This window comes from Pseudophryne corroboree, chromosome 9, assembly GCF_028390025.1.
Source record: "Pseudophryne corroboree isolate aPseCor3 chromosome 9, aPseCor3.hap2, whole genome shotgun sequence".
Classification (NCBI taxonomy): Eukaryota; Metazoa; Chordata; class Amphibia; order Anura; family Myobatrachidae; genus Pseudophryne; species Pseudophryne corroboree.
In genome coordinates this window covers 192,162,771-192,179,287 of record NC_086452.1, presented here as the reverse complement: position 1 = coordinate 192,179,287, position 16,517 = coordinate 192,162,771, and the positions used below count along the sequence as shown (strand labels likewise).

Below are 16,517 nucleotides of genomic sequence, written 5' to 3'. Positions count from 1 at the left end.
ATTCTCCAAATGGAGGATGCCGGTGGACTCTCATGTCGCCCGCCTTGTGGTGTCCTTGACTCTGCCTGTCACCACCGTCACCTCGCTGAAGGAACTGATGGATAAGCATGTGGAGGGTGGCCTGAAGTCTATTTACACTTTTACCGGTGCTGTGCATAGACCCACTATGGCAGCCTCTTGGGCTGCAAAAGGAATTGAAGCTTGGGTTCAGGCAATTGAAAATGAGCTGCCCCAGGATTTTTCTGTCACTGACAGACAATGTCTGTCTTATATTACCACAGCCTTCCACCTTCCATTATATTCAGGAGGCGGCCTCTGACGCAAGAGTAATGACGGCCAAGGCATCTACTACGTCTATCCTGGCTCGTCGAATTATGTGGTTGAGGTCCTGGAAGGTGGACCGGGACTCCAAAAAGACCTTGGAGGTGCTCTCTTTTAAGGTAGACATCTTATTTGGGGAGGATCTGAACAAGATTGTAACTGACTTGGCTACGGCCAAGACTGCGTGTCTCCCAAATACTAATCCTTTTGCTCCGAAGGCTAAAATCACCACCTTTCGTTCCTTTCGACCTCCAGGGAAAGCAAAGGATCAAGCGTATCCACGACAGGCTCGTGCTTCCAAAAACCACTAAGCCTAAATCTAAACAATCCTGGGATATCCGTCAGCCTGCTTCCAAACAAGACAAGCCTGCTACATAACGGGGCGGGCCTCCCCCTGGGGGACCCCAGGGTGGGAGGCCGACTTCTGCAGTTCACCCAGGACTGGTTAAAGACCACTTCAGAAGCCTGGATGTGGGAAGTTTCTCTCATGGGTACGCGATCTCTTTCAAGAGACGTCCCCCTCACCAGTTCTGTTCAACGGTAATCCCCTCGGATTCGGTGAAAGCGCAAGCTCTACACCTGGTTGTACAATCCCTCCTGGAAACAGGAGTGGTAGTGCCGGTACCTCTGTCCCAGAGAGGCTGGGGTTACTATTCGACCCTGTTTCTTGTTCTGAAACCAAATGGGTCTTTCTGGCTTATCCTCAACCTCAAATCATTGAACAAGTTTGTGAGAGTGTCCAAATTCCATATGGAAACCCTGCACTCTATTGTGCTGGCCATGGAACCTGAGGACTATATGGTATCCCTGGACATACAGGATGCCTACCTGAACATACCTATTGCCATTTCGCATCAGCAATATCTGCAGTTTGCTATTGGCAACCTTTATTTTCAGTTCCAGGCTCTGCCTTTTGGGCTGGCAACGGCACCTCGGATTTTCACCCAGGTCATGGCAGTGATGACGGCTTTCCTCCGTCATCAGGGAATCAGGATCCTGTCGTATCTGGACAATTTGCTAATCCTGGCAAACTCCCAAGATGTCCTCCTCAGTCAACTGGAGTTGTCGGTCCAATTCCTACAAACCCACGGGTGGCTCATCAATTGGAAGAAGGCCTCGCTGGTCCCTGCTCGGAGCATGGTACACCTGGAGGCGCTGATGGACACAAACAGTCAAAGACTTTTCTGTCTCCAGAGAAGGTCCTGAAACTTCAGGACAAGATCAGATGCTTCCTCTCTCGCCAGGGAGTGTTGGTACACTCGGCGATGCAAGTACTAGGCCTGGTGGTGTCGGCTTTCGACATGAAAGAGTACGCTCAATTTCATTCCCGCCCTCTGCAGAGATTAATTCTTTCCAAGTGGGATGGCCTGCCTCATCGGATCAGGTCTCAAATGATCTCCTTGACTCCGGAGATCCGTCTGTCCCTGAGCTGGTGGCTACAGGACCAACAATTGAGCAGGGGCTGTCCCTTCTGGATCTCTAACTGGGTCCTCCTGACAAGGAATGCCAGTCTACGAGGTTGGGGTGCGGTGTTGGAGCAACACTCTCTCCAAGGTCGGTGGACCAGGGAGGAATCTCTCCTTCCAATAAACATTCTGGAATTACGGGCAGTGTTCAATGCGTTGACACTGGCCCTGCCTCTGGTACAGAACAGGCCTGTTCAAGTACAATCAGACAACACGACCACGGTGGTGTACATAAATCATCAGGGCGGCACTCGAAGCCGCATGGCAATGATGGAACTGTCAAAAATCCTCCAATGGGCGGAACGCCATCTGCCAGCCATATCGGCAGTGTTCATTCCGGGAGTCCTCAACTGGGAAGCGGACTTCCTCAGTCATCATAACGTGCATGCCGGAGAGTGGAGTCTTCATACAGAAGTATTTCAACTCCTGGTCATCAAGAGGGGCCTACCAGATGTAGATCTGATGGCATCTCGACACAATCACAAGGTTCCGGTCTTCGGAGCAAGAACAAGGGATCCTCAAGCAGCATTCGTGGATGCACTTGCAATTCCGTGGAACTTTCAGCTGCCATACGTGTTCCTTCCAGTGTCACTCCTGCCCAGGGTAATACAGAAGTTCAAGCAAGAAGGAGAAATACTACTTCTAGTCGCTCCAGCGTGGCTCAGACGGTATTGCTGCTCAAACCTGCAGGTTCTCTTGATAGAGCATCCTCTTCTACTTCCTCAACACCCAGACCTCCTCGTTCAGGGCCCTTGTGTCTACCCGGACCTGGTCAGACTGGCTTTGATGGCGTGGCTCTTGAAGCTTCACTCCTGAGAGCAAAAGGATTCTCTGAGTTGGTCATTCAAACTTTGTTAAAAGCCCGGGAAACCAGCTTCAGCTCGGATTTATTACAGGGTCTGGAATTCTTACTTCACCTGGTGTGCTGCTGAGAATTATGATGAATATACTTTCAGAACTTCCAGGTTTCTGGATTTTCTACAACAAGGCCTAGACTTGGGCCTTCGTCTGGCCTCCCTCAAGGTCCATATATCTGCCTTGTCGGTGTGATTTCAGAGAAAAATTGCATCTCTTCCTGACGTTCACACTTTTACTCAGGGTGTTCTATGGATTCAACCTCACTATGTCCCTCCTGTGGCTCCATGGGATCTATCTGTTGTTCTGAATGCCCTACAAGAGTCTCCATTTGAACCAATTGAGTTTGTGGACCTTAAATGCCTTACGCTTAAGGTCGTGTTTCTATTGGCTGTTGCCTCTTCTAGGAGGGTGTCGGACTTAGGCGCTTTGTCCTGTCGTCCACCCTTTCTGATTTTTCACCATGACTGGGCAGTTCTTCGAACTCGCCCAGGTTATTTGCCTAAGGTGGTGTCATCTTTTCACCTTAAACAGGAGATTGTGGTTCCGGCCTTTATCTCTTCTGGTTTGTCCTGCAAAGAAAGATCTTTGGATGTGGTACGGGCTCTCGTATTTATGTGGAGGTCAGATTCCCTTTTTGTACTTTTTGGTTTTCACAAACGTGGCTGGCCTGCGAATAAGCAGACCTTGGCCAGATGGATTAGAATGGTAATTGCACAAGCCTATGCACAGGCTGGTCTTCAGCTCCTGCTGCTATTAAAGCCCATTCTACACGGTCTGTTGGACCGTGGCGCGTCCGCAGAACAATTGTGCAAGGCGGCTATGTGGTCCTCAGTGAACACGTTCATCAGGTTCTATGCCTTTGATACTTCTGCCTCCCAGGATGCTAGCTTTGGACGCCAGGTTCTTGTGCCCACTACAGTGTGTCCCCTCCCATGAGGAATTGCTTTAGGACATCCCCGATGTTATTCCCTGTGGAACACCAGTGTACCCAGCTGCAGAAAAGGAGATTTATAGTAGATTTACCATTGTTAAATCTCTTTCTGCGAGGTACACTGGATTCCACAGGGCGCCCACCCTGACGCACCTAGCTTCTTTGGGTTTGTATGGTATTAGCTGCTGGTCCCTTCTCCTGTCGTGAGAACGTGGTTCTATGTGACTAACATCTACCGTCTCTCTTACCTGCTACTGCATTGGACTGGTTAACGAAACTGAGTGTATTTTAACATAGCAGGGCTGCGTTTGCTTGTGCAGCCCTGCTATGCTAAAAAAGTTTCCTGCAAAACAAGACCAGGGTCAGACTTGCTTACCCTGTGCGACGGATTCAGCGACGAAGGTCCCGGATTTGACTTCAGACATCCGCCCACCAAACACCTGGACACGCCTGCGTTCTCCTCACCACGCCCGGAAAATAGTGAGTTGACGCCCCAGAACGCCTCCCGCCTGTCAGTCTTTTTCCGCTGGCGGTGCCACAGCGGCAATGATGCGTGTGCACAATGGGTCTGCCACGCATGCGCATTTCCGACTTGTTCGCACCGCAGCGATGATCCAGCTGCGTGCGAATGGGTCGGAATGACCCCCAATGTGCATACTAAAGAGAGGACCAGCCCATAATTCTTAAAGTTTACATTTGTCTTGTAAAATTCTAGTTTATCCTCCTCCAGTTCACGGCTGTTTGTTTGCAGTGTTCCTAGTACAGATAAGCACATTTTTCAAAATTGTTCTGAACAATATTTTCCCTTTTTCAGTATTTGGCTGCAAAACTTTGCACATTTTGCTAGTGGGATTTGGCCTTAGATGACCCTAGCACACCAACACTGCACACTCTAGTCATAGACTGTCTGTGAAATGAAAATTTCATAGCATTACAAATACAAATAAAGTGCAAAATCACATTCTCAGACTGACATTATATTCCTAGAAGCTCGCACCTTTCCGAAATTTACTTTTATACCCAAACATATGAACACATTTACAGCAATATTGAGACTCCTAAAAATGCACTTTCTACAGATATGTGCAACTAAAAAGAATAATTGAATCCCATTAAAAGTATAAGGCAAGAACTGATAGGTGGTGCAACACTCCAGTCCTTTTGTTGGTGGAAAAGGAGCACTGCACTCTCCTACTGTACTATGCTGGGAACTGTCATCTATATGCCTACCTGTTACACATTAGAGCGCACTCATTATCACACCCCAGTACAGAAGAGCAGAACCACCTGAGTGTTTTTGCAATCACTCATGGCACATTGTACAGGCATACCAGCCAAGTCTGACACCCAGAGAGGGGCTGTGCGGAGAGGCCATGCCTGAAATGGGCATCCTGACAAATGCATTTAACACTCCCTGTTAACTCATTTCTATTATGTTTTCCCACAAAGGAAAATAAAAACATTTTTGCATGTTGGTGAAAAAATGCTGTAGGGGCACTCATTCGCCTACAAAGTGCTTAGCTAGAAGCTTCCATTGTTTTTCCCAATTCCTTTCATTCGACAGTGCATACTGTAGACACAGATGCCAGCATGTTGCCCACAAAACCATGTACTTGCCTATAAAATAAGACACAGTTGTGCAAAAGGAAGCATGTGACAGTACAAAACAGTGTTTGCATTCCTGATTTGCAGTTGTACATCTTTCTTAAGCCAAAGGGCCAGATGCATCATTGCTTGGACAGTGATAAAATGGAGAGTGAAAAAGTACCAGCCAATCAGCTCCTAACTACCATTTTGTAAACACAGCCTGTGACATGGCAGCTAGGACCTGATTGGCTGGCACTTTTTCTTTCTCCATTTTAACTCTCCAAGCGATGATGCATCTAGCCCATAGTGTCTTGCACTTTGCCCTGACTATGAGCCTAATCCATGTTTGTATGCAGCTGCAAATTTGTAGGCTACAGAATTGTTAATCATCGCAAATGAAGCTTCTGACCAGAAAAGAAGATAAACACCACTGGAGGCGTCGCAAACTCATTTGCAGCTGCGTACACATACGCAGACTATATGCAATAATGAGGCATATCAACTGTTAGGGTAGCCCTGGTGCTACGCAGACTGAAAACGGTAGTAGCAACGCAGGCGGTATGTTTATGTACATACATGATCGCAGCTGTCGGCAGATACATGTCCTGAAAACAGCCATGACACAGTTGTGTTTCTGCTGCCATTCCCCATTACCATCCCCAAATGGTCCCTTCCTGTCAATCATTCTGCAATATAAATCTCATCAGTGTGAGCACGATTGCAACGGAACCTTGGCATGTATGCAGTGCGATCACGGTGCATGCGCAGTCTGCCGATAATCTCTCTGTTACGTGTACATCAGCATCGCATTCAAATATGAGTTAGGCCCTATTCCTCTAAAGGGATTACTCTCTTTGTTTTTACATTCTATCTATTGCTTGCTATATCACTTATTGTGTATATTGTTTAATTATTACACTATAGGGGAGGAATGTAATTAGCCGTGGTCATTTTTCTGCAGGCTAAATTAAGCAGCAGTGCTATTCAGTTAGTCCCGAGGGCAGCCCGCAGAAATCTTAAATAGCCTGGTTTCCAATGCCGTGCCTGTGTAAATCCATAGGTCCGGGAACTCATTCCATATTTTATGGGTTAACACTCATTAACATGGTAATTTACTGGGCAAGGAAAAGGTGCTCTAATTAAATAGCCTGGGCCTGGGCATTAAAGCCTGAGTCTACCACCCTTTTTCATCCACGGTAAGTTACTGCATCAAATTGAATTCCCCCTTAGTATAAAAAAATGGAATTGAATAGATTCTGGTTTCTTTAATTCTAGAACAGATTCACCTGAAAATGCAGTATATTTTCCCAGTGCATTCCAATAATTATTACAGTGTACTGTGTTGTATGAGTTCTCGTGTGTGGGATGAAAGGAAGAATAACAGTCACAGTTTTGTTTCCTGACTATCCTGTAGGTCAGACACACAGCTCGAGTAACTCCAGCATTGATGGAATCATGAACGTCTTCACAACGCTCCCGCATCAACAGCTGCTTTCAATAGAGCAGAACATATACAGCTCAGACCCATTCCAGCAAGGACTCACACCTCCCCAGATGCCAGGCGATCACATGCACCCTTATGGTAAACTATTATTTACTTACTGACTCGCATATCATTTATGTTATGGCTCATTTACGGACTGCTATTGTATCTTGGAGCAATTGGTATTATTTAGGGGCATATCCAATTAGCCTTGGTGTATAATTGTCAGCCTGGAACTATTCAATTAGCCCTGAATCCCTGATTTTTCCTCACCATCTCGGGAGCTGCAACAAAATATCTGTGGTAAATGCACTCTCTAGGGCAGTGGTTCCCAAACTTTTTGGAATCACGGTGCCGTAGAGTATCAGAATTGTATTCACAGCACACCACGCCTATGCCAAGTTTCTTATTGAGAAATTCAGAAAAAAAATATTAAATTAAGTAAATTATGTTTATATGTCATCATTAGGTTCAGTTGTGTGGTGAGGGACAAGATTTGCTTCTGTTTGTCCACATATTTTATGATTGGAAGTCACAAGCACTATAATAAATACAGTAGTTTGAATTGGTCCTGGACCACCAACCTGAGGCACCCACTGGGGTATATTTACTAAAGTGTGGGTTTAAAGAAGTGGAGATGTTGCACTTAGCACCCAGTCAGATTCTAGCTATTATCTTTTTCGAAGGTGCTAGATAAATGATAAGTAGAATCTGATAGGTTGCTATGGGCGACATCTCCACTTCTATAACCTGCACTTTAGTAAATATACCCCAGAGATTCCATGTTAAATGCTGGAATCTATGGGAATCAAAGTGGAAATTGGTAAACCTTCCTTGAAGATATCAATTGATTATATTATATTATGGGACTGTTGTTCAGCATGGGTCTAGGTGCGTCCATCATTATAATATAGGGCCTAAATCAGACCTTATCACTAGGGTGCATTTTTTGCATCCCTGCGATCAGGTAGTCGCCACCCTACAGGGGGAGGGGGAAATCGCTGTGCAGGAGAGCTGCACAAACAGAAGTTTATGCAGTCTCTGCACAGCCCAAGACTTACTCTTCCAGTGTGATGATCGGGGTCGGAGCTGACATCTGAAACACTTCCTACAAACACCTGGTCCCTCCTGCGTTTCTCCGGACACTCCCTGAAAACAGTCAGTTGCCACCCACAAACAGCCTCTTCCTGCCAGTCACATTGCGATCGCCCGTGCGTTCACTTTTCCCGCACCATCCCGTCGCTGCCCGTCGCTATGGACAGACGTGCCTGTGCGTTGTGGTGCATACACATGCGCAGTTCAGACCTGATCGCAGGTTGTACCAAAACGAAGCCTAGCGATCAGGTCTGAACTAGGTCCATTGTCTTAATATAATGCTTTCTTTTTTGCAGCATTAACTTGGGATGGTTTTGAAATAGTAATTTACAAAGGTGATCCTTGTTAATGTGTTTAAATATTATGCAATAGTATCAAATATAATCATTTCAAATTATGAATTTGTAACAATCACCAGACATAACGTAAATTAAATGGGGACAAATACTCTAATTTGAGGCCTTGAAAGCTGAAATTCAAAATACAAGCCATGTCTAGATTGCTCTGAGAGCCCCACAAGCCTAGCTTTTTCTAAATTAAACATAATATCCAGGTTGTGAGTTTAAAAAAAATAAAAATAATACTGACAATTAAAATATCTCTTCTTTCTCTTCTGCCATTTGCTTTCCTCTTTGTTTTTCAGTCAGTGCTCTCAAAGGAGATGGGACTGACGAGATAAAGGAACATTGTTTTTTCTCTAAACGTCTTATTGCACAACTTTATAAAACTACGCAATGGATTCCTAGTTTATGCAAACTTGAGAGCACTAGGAATGACATTATAACTCTTTATCTTTTATCTGCTCTAGGTGGGGAGACCTTGTTCCACGACATGGACAGTGATGATGCCTCTCTTAACCTGAGTGAGTGTCTTCTAGCAGCACCTGAAGTTGGGCCACTGCAGACTCGAGTGGGAAATCCCATTGATCGTCTGTACTCCATGCAAAACTCCTATTTTACCTCCTGAAAGCAATGAAGAAAGCTACAAGCCTCATGTCAGGAAACAGAATTTCTGCTGGTCGTCTACATTTCCTACTGATTCCATTTCATTTATTGGTTAAGATGATGACCATTATGCTACTGAATTTTGACCGATTTTTGTCTCGTACTCTCTGCTTTCAGTTAAGATAATTTACCCAGGATCATCATGCATAAGTACTGTAACATATGAAGTAATAATGTTCACTGAAGAATAAAATATCTTGACCATTACGTCATATTGGACAACCAAATTCACTGGAGATATTGAGGAAATTCTACATAGCTGCTGCTTAACTGGAACTGATCTGTGTAACCTGAGCCCTAATTTTTGAGCGTTGATATCTAGGAATTATCCATAAATAATGACTATGCCACCTGGAACTATGAAAGACACTTGTATCCATTCTATAAAGACATTGTGTATTGACGTTGCTTTCCTGGATTTTATCACTCATGGAGATGTACTGAAGACATGGACTTATTGGTATTTGACCTTCAGATTGAGCTGAGGGCACACTGAGATGACACACTTTACTAGCACTCTACTGGCTACAGGAGCATATATTGTTGGGAGTTCTTGCAGCGTCAGTCATGCACTAGAAGGATATAACTGACAAGTCCAGTGTATTAGCTGCATTAATCAGGATACTGATTGTACAGCCCATAAGTATTGTCATTGGGAGGTATTTAATGTTGCACATCCGTGCTTTAACTTATATAAAACATAGCTTATTTCTTTTTATTCTTGTGTTAGGTTGGAAAATGCATTTGTGACATTATTTTATGTCTATTAATGACATTCTGTTTTGATGTGATTATTGAAATAGATTAATAATACGTACCATTGGCCTACTTTTTTTTGTACTGTCTGATGAGTAGAGTAATAGGTGGAATCGCTGTCTGGCAAGGAGATATAGCTGCAGTTACAGGTTACCTGCTGCATACCTTAGAGTGGAATTGTCCACGCTAAGTGTCTCTGCACTGTGCCAGTGATAGAACTACAGTTGCCGCATCCCCTGTGGTGGTAAAGGAGGTCCTGCCATGCTGTTCCATCTGCTGTAATATATATATATATATATATATATATATATATATATAAAATATCAGGTGCAGATACTGTAGGATATGGATGTGGAAGGTAGGTCAAGGCACACTGCATTTGCTTGGCACTTTTAACAGCATAGCATGTGGACAGAAATAATGTCATTCTATATATCTTTGTAGAGTGACATCTTCAGCCCTGGGCTACATATTTTTTTACACTGATCATGACCTAGTGAATAATTGCAGTCTGTTTAAAGCATTGTAAGTCTATGGAAGCAAAAATTTCAAATTCAACAATCATCTTCGCATAGCGGAGCCTATTTACAAAAACCCAAAAGTAGCTGACATGTGCAAGTGCAGCTTAGGACTTGCCGCACAGCTAGATTTCCATTAGTCACATATAGGGGTATATTCAATTATGTCCAGGTTTTCCGGACATAGCTTTTTAATCCCGGGCGTTTTTTCCCACAGTGCGGATTCGACTTGTTAATAAGCTGAATCGGTCGGCACTTTGATTGGAGAGGTCAAATGTAAATTCGACCTAAAAACGGGCAAAAAGTGCAGTTTTTCCGACTGTCGTAAAATTTGGCATTAATTGAATACCCCAATACTATGCTTGTGGTGGAGCAGAAGTTTACACAGGCACAGGGGAGCAATGGAGATGTTCCTAGAAGGAGAGCGCCTCATCTGTAAAGAATGACATGACAGGAGTGGAAAGGGTGCATTTTGTGAGATAAAGGAATGGAAATAGTGCATTTTGTGAGCTAAAGGATGGGAAAAGGTGCATTTTGTGAGATAAAGGAGTGGAAAAGATGCATTTTGTGAGCTAAAGGAGTGAAAAGGGTGCATTTTGTGAGATAAAGAAGTGGAAAAGATGCATTTTGTGAGATACAATAAAAGAGTGGAAAGAGTGCATTTTTTGAGCTCAAGGAGTGGAAAAGATGCATTTTGTGAGATAATGGAGTGGAAAGGGTGCACTTTGAGCTAAAGGAATGAAAATGGTGCATTTTGTGAGCTAAAGAAGTGAAAAGGGAGCATTTTTTGAGCAAAGGAGTGGAAAGGATGCATTTGTGAGCTAAAGGAGTGGAAAGGGTGCATTTTATGAGCTAAAGGAGTGGAAATTGTGCATTTTGTGAGCTACATGAGTGGAAATGGGGCATTTTGTGAGCTAAATGATTTGAAAGGGTGCATTTTGTGACCTAAAAGAGTGGAAAGGATGCATTTTGTGAGGTAAAGGAGTGGAAAGGATGAATTTTGTGGTTAAAGGAGTGTAAATGATGGATTTTGTGAGATAAAGGAGTGGAAAGGATGAATTTTGTTTGTTAAAGGAGTGGAAATTATGGATTTTGTGAGATAAAGGAGTGGAAAGGATGAATTTTGTGAGATAAAGGAGTGGAAAGGGTGCATTTTGTGAACTAAAGGAGTGAAAGGATGCATTTTGAGAGCTAAAGTAGTGGAAAGGATGCATTTTTTTTGAGCTAATGGAGTGGAAAGGATGAATTTTGTGAGCTAAAGGAGTGGAAAGGATGAATTTTGTGAGATAAAGTAGTGAAAATTAGGCAGTTTTTCCGACTGTCGTAAAATTGGTATTAATTGAATACCCCAATACTATGCTTGTGGTGGAGCAGAAGTTTACACAGGCACAGGGGAGCAATGGAGATGTTCCTAGAACGAGAGCGCCTCATCTGTAAAGAATGACATGACAGGAGTGGAAAGGGTGCATTTTGTGAGATAAAGGAGTGGAAAGGGTGCATTTTGTGAGATAAAGGAGTGGAAAGGGTGCATTTTGTGAGATAAAGGAATGGAAATAGTGCATTTTGTGAGCTAAAGGATGGGAAAAGGTGCATTTTGTGAGATAAAGGAGTGGAAAAGATGCATTTTGTGAGCTAAAGGAGTGAAAAGGGTGCATTTTGTGAGATAAAGAAGTGGAAAAGATGCATTTTGTGAGATACAATAAAGGAGTGGAAAGAGTGCATTTTTTGAGCTCAAGGAGTGGAAAAGATGCATTTTGTGAGATTATGGAGTGGAAAGGGTGCACTTTGAGCTAAATTAATGAAAATGGTGCATTTTGTGAGCTAAAGAAGTGAAAAGGGAGCATTTTTTGAGCAAAAGGAGTGGAAAGGATGCATTTTGTGAGCTAAAGGAATGGAAAGGGTGCATTTTATGAGCTAAAGGAGTGGAAATTGTGCATTTTGTGAGCTAAAGGAGTGGAAATGAGGCATTTTGTGAGCTAAATGATTTGAAAGGGTGCATTTTGTGACCTAAAAGAGTGGAAAGGGTGCATTTTGTGAGGTAAATGAGTGGAAAGGATGAATTTTGTGAGTTAAAGGAGTGTAAATGATGGATTTTGTGAGATAAAGGAGTGGAAAGGATGAATTTTGTGAGTTAAAGGAGTGGAAATGATGGATTTTGTGAGCTAAAGGAGTGGAAAGGATGAATTTTGTGAGATAAAGTAGTGAAAATTAGGCAGTTTTTCCGACTGTCGTAAAATTTGGCATTAATTGAATACCCCCAATACTATGCTTGTGGTGGAGCAGAAGTTTACACAGGCACAGGGGAGCAATGGAGATGTTCCTAGAACGAGAGCGCCTCATCTGTAAAGAATGACATGACAGGAGTGGAAAGGGTGCATTTTGTGAGATAAAGGAGTGGAAAGGGTGCATTTTGTGAGATAAAGGAATGGAAATAGTGCATTTTGTGAGCTAAAGGAGTGAAAAGGGTGCATTTTGTGAGATAAAGAAGTGGAAAACATGCATTTTGTGAGATACAATAAAGGAGTGGAAAGAGTGCATTTTTTGAGCTCAAGGAGTGGAAAAGATGCATTTTGTGAGATAATGGAGTGGAAAGGGTGCACTTTGAGCTAAAGGGATGAAAATGGTGCATTTTGTGAGCTAAAGAAGTGAAAAGGGAGCATTTTTTGAGCAAAGGAGTGGAAAGGATGCATTTGTGAGCTAAAGGAGTGGAAAGGGTGCATTTTATGAGCTAAAGGAGTGGAAATTGTGCATTTTGTGAGCTAAATGAGTGGAAATGGGGCATTTTGTGAGCTAAATGATTTGAAAGGGTGCATTTTGTGACCTAAAAGAGTGGAAAGGGTGCATTTTGTGAGGTAAAGGAGTGGAAAGGATGAATTTTGTGAGTTAAAGGAGTGTAAATGATGGATTTTGTGAGATAAAGGAGTGGAAAGGATGAATTTTGTTTGTTAAAGGAGTGGAAATGATGGATTTTGTGAGATAAAGGAGTGGAAAGGATACATTTTGTGAGTTAAAGGAGTGGAAATGATGGATTTTGTGAGATAAAGGAGTGGAAAGGGTGCATTTTGTGAACTAAAGGAGTGAAAAGGATGCATTTTGAGAGCTAAAGTAGTGGAAAGGATGCATTTTGTGAGCTAATGGAGTGGAAAGGATGAATTTTGTGAGCTAAAGGAGTGGAAAGGATGAATTTTGTGAGCTAAAGGAGTGGAAAGGATGAATTTTGTGAGATAAAGTAGTGAAAATTAGGCATTTTGTGAGCTAGAGGAGTGGAAAGGTTGCATTTTCAGAGACGCATTGCATTGCATTGAATTGCATTACATGACCATAAATTCTGCACTATATAGGAGCTGGTGAGATCTGGTCACACCCTATACATTAACAAAGATAAAATAGTTACCAGGCACATTGAATTATGCAAAACGAAATGAAAATACTAAAATAATAATGATTATAAAAAAACAGACTTTGTGTCATCCCCTTAACAAATCTAAAAGCATCCCCAGCTTGTGCTAGTTCCCGCTATAACATGGAAATCCCAACCTTGAAGTCTTCTACTTTAGTAGAAAACAGATTTAGTTTCATCAGTTTAGTAATTGTTCCTCTATTAGGTACACTGCAAAAAGTGTGCAATCCCATCCCAGAAGCTACCAGCACACAGCATAGTAGCACTGGGCCTCCTCCACTTCCCCCCATGTGTTCTGGAGAAACTAACAAGATTGGTACTACTGGAGTTTCTGATTAACTACCACAAGCATGGTTATATCTATAATGGGTTCAGGGTGTGTGGTGCACATGGGCCCCCGGGTCACGGGCCCCTGTGCACCCATTCAAAATACTTACCTCTCTGCCTGCGCCACAGGTATCACCGGGAAAATAGTGCGAGCCCCATGTTTCCAGAGAGCTGAGCTGCAGATATCACCGGAAAAATGACACATGCTATATTTCTGCAGATCTACGCATGCACTCTATAGAAATCTCCAGGAAGATATCATAGTAACATAGTTAATGAGGTTGAAAAGAGGCAAAATGCCCATCCGGTTCAACCTGTATTCTGTATTAAGCTGAGTTCATTATAATGTCCCTGCTGAAGTAATGTTTTATGACTAATTAACAACTATAAATCATGTTCCTACCAGATTATCAATGTTAATATTTTAAATGCTATAACCTTGGATATCTTTTTCAGTCAGAAATGTATCCAATTCATTTTTAAATGCATTTACAGAGTCCACCATTACCACCTTCTCTGTCAGAAAATTCCAAATCCTTATTGCCCTAACTGTGAAGAACCCTTTCTTACGTTGCGTAAGGAATTTTAATAAACAAATCCTCTGATAATTATTTGTAATGTCCCTTTACATATTTGAAAATATTAATAATGTCTCCTCTTAGACGCCTCTTTTCCAGTGTATACACATTTAACCTAGTAAGACTTTCCTCGTAATCCAGTCCCTCTAGCCCTTTAATCAATTTAGTAGCTCGCCTTTGAACCCTTTCGAGTTCCCAGATATCTTTTTTATAATGCGGTGCCCAAAATTGAACACAATATTCCAGGTGCGGACATACCAATGATTTGTACAGCGGCAGGATTACACTCTCGTCCCTTGACTCAATTACCCATTTTATGCACGCAAGTACCTTACTTGCCTTCTTACTGCACTTTAACATTGTATAGTGTTATTAAGGCTGTTATCAATGAGCACCCCCAAATCTTTTTCCAATACTGTTACCTCTAGATTTCCCCATTTAATGTGTAGGATGCAAGTTTGTTTTTAGTCCCAAAATGCATAACTTTGCATTTTTCTATATTGAACCTCATTCTCCATTTAGACGTCCAGATTTCAAGTTTAGATAAGTCATTTTGTAGAGACTCCACATCTATTTCTGAATTAATTACCCTACACAGTTTAGTATCATCTGCAAAGATTGACACTGTGCTTTCCAGGCCTATTTCTAGGTCTTTGCTAAATATGTTGAACCGTAATGACCCAAGTATGGACCCTTGTGGTATTCTGCTGACTACTGGTGCCCAGCTGGAGGACATCCCATTGACCACGACTCACTGCACCCTGTTATCCAGCCAGTTACTTATCCATATACAAATAGTTTTTACTAGGGTTTGGCGCATGTGCAGTAGACTGCTGGCACTTGCCAGAGGTTTACTGCTGGAAAAGCCAGTGAGAGGGAGGGCCTGAATGGAGGCTGTACATGAGCTCTACTCTCACTTGATCTGCCCCTGATCACAAGTTTATTGTATAAGGGGACCATAAGACCTCAGCACATAGGGGGTCATTCCGAGTTGTCCGCTCGTTGCCGTTTTTCGCAACGGAGCGATTAGGTGGAAAATGCGCATGCGTTAAGTAATTTAACACAAAACTTTGGAGATCTACACAAGCTCGAGCGACGTTTTTTTCAACGCTCGAGTGATCGTAGTGTGATTGACAGGAAGTGGGTGTTTCTGGGCGGCGACTCAGCGTTTTCAGGGAGTGTGCTAAAAAATGCAGGCGTGCCAGATAAAAACACAGGAGTGGCTGGCCGAACGCAGGGCGTGTTTGTGACGTCAAACCAGGAACTAACCGGACCGAGGTGATCGCAATCTAGGACTAGGTCTGGAGCTACTCAGAAACTGCAAGGAATTATTTAGTAGCAATTCTGCTAACCTTTTGTTTGCTATTCTGCTAAGCTAAGATACACTCCCAGAGGGCGGCGGCCTAGCGTGTGCAATGCTGCTAAACTCTGCTAGTGAGCGAACAACTCGGAATGAGGGTCATAGTCCTCTGATCCCTTGTGCACTGCCTCACACTCCTGAGTCAAGTAATTAGAGAGACAGAGCAGCAGAGAGGATAGTCCCCACTGCTCTGTCAGTATAGCCATGGGGTATGCACTATGCAGTCCTGTTATTATACCATTAGCCCTAAAGTCACCAGCCCAGCAGTGAATCCTAATTTGAGATAAAAACATCCCCTTTCCCTGGCTGAGTCAATTTAAATGGTTGGTGGTTAGTCAGGTAAGTCCTCTTTTAGCCACTGGGTCCTCTGGTGAGTATCTATATGGCGAAGGGGAGTCCCGGTTACCACTTAATCATTTTGCATAGGTTGGTCATAGTGTGACAGTGGGTTATTTTATTTTAACAATATATATAAAATATTTTTAATAAAATGTCAAACAAAGGGTTTCGCTGAGTTTTATTTAATAATAATAATAATAATAATAATAATTTATTTTTAAATTGTGTATGCCTTTATTTTACTATTTTATTGTTACAAGAGGGTTTTAAAATGGTTAATTATTGTTAATATGGTCAATCATACTAGACCTCACAGCTCAAAGGCTCGAGTATAGACCCATTGCTTTTCAGCATGTACCTTTTAAAGGGGGCCAACTGTTTTTTGCATCCATCCATATAGAAGCACTAGGCCTGTGCTGACCAGTATAGGCTGGTTTTCACTTTGACAGGTGTGGTCTCTGTATTCACTTCACTTTTTGTGGGTTCCTTGTTCT

The 16,517-nt window shown here is 42.8% G+C and overlaps 1 protein-coding gene across 1 annotated transcript in view; it reads left to right on the top strand.

Moving 5' to 3' along the window:
- Nucleotides 1–9,562, top strand: part of LMX1A (LIM homeobox transcription factor 1 alpha) — a 165,685-nt gene extending 156,123 nt beyond the window's left edge. The window contains exons 7-8 of the mRNA XM_063940047.1: nucleotides 6,578–6,745; nucleotides 8,550–9,562. Of these exons, the coding sequence (XP_063796117.1) occupies nucleotides 6,578–6,745; nucleotides 8,550–8,707 (326 nt within the window). The 3' untranslated portion in view covers nucleotides 8,708–9,562. The remainder of the gene's footprint in view (nucleotides 1–6,577; nucleotides 6,746–8,549) is intronic.
- The last annotated feature ends 6,955 nt before the right edge of the window (nucleotides 9,563–16,517 follow it).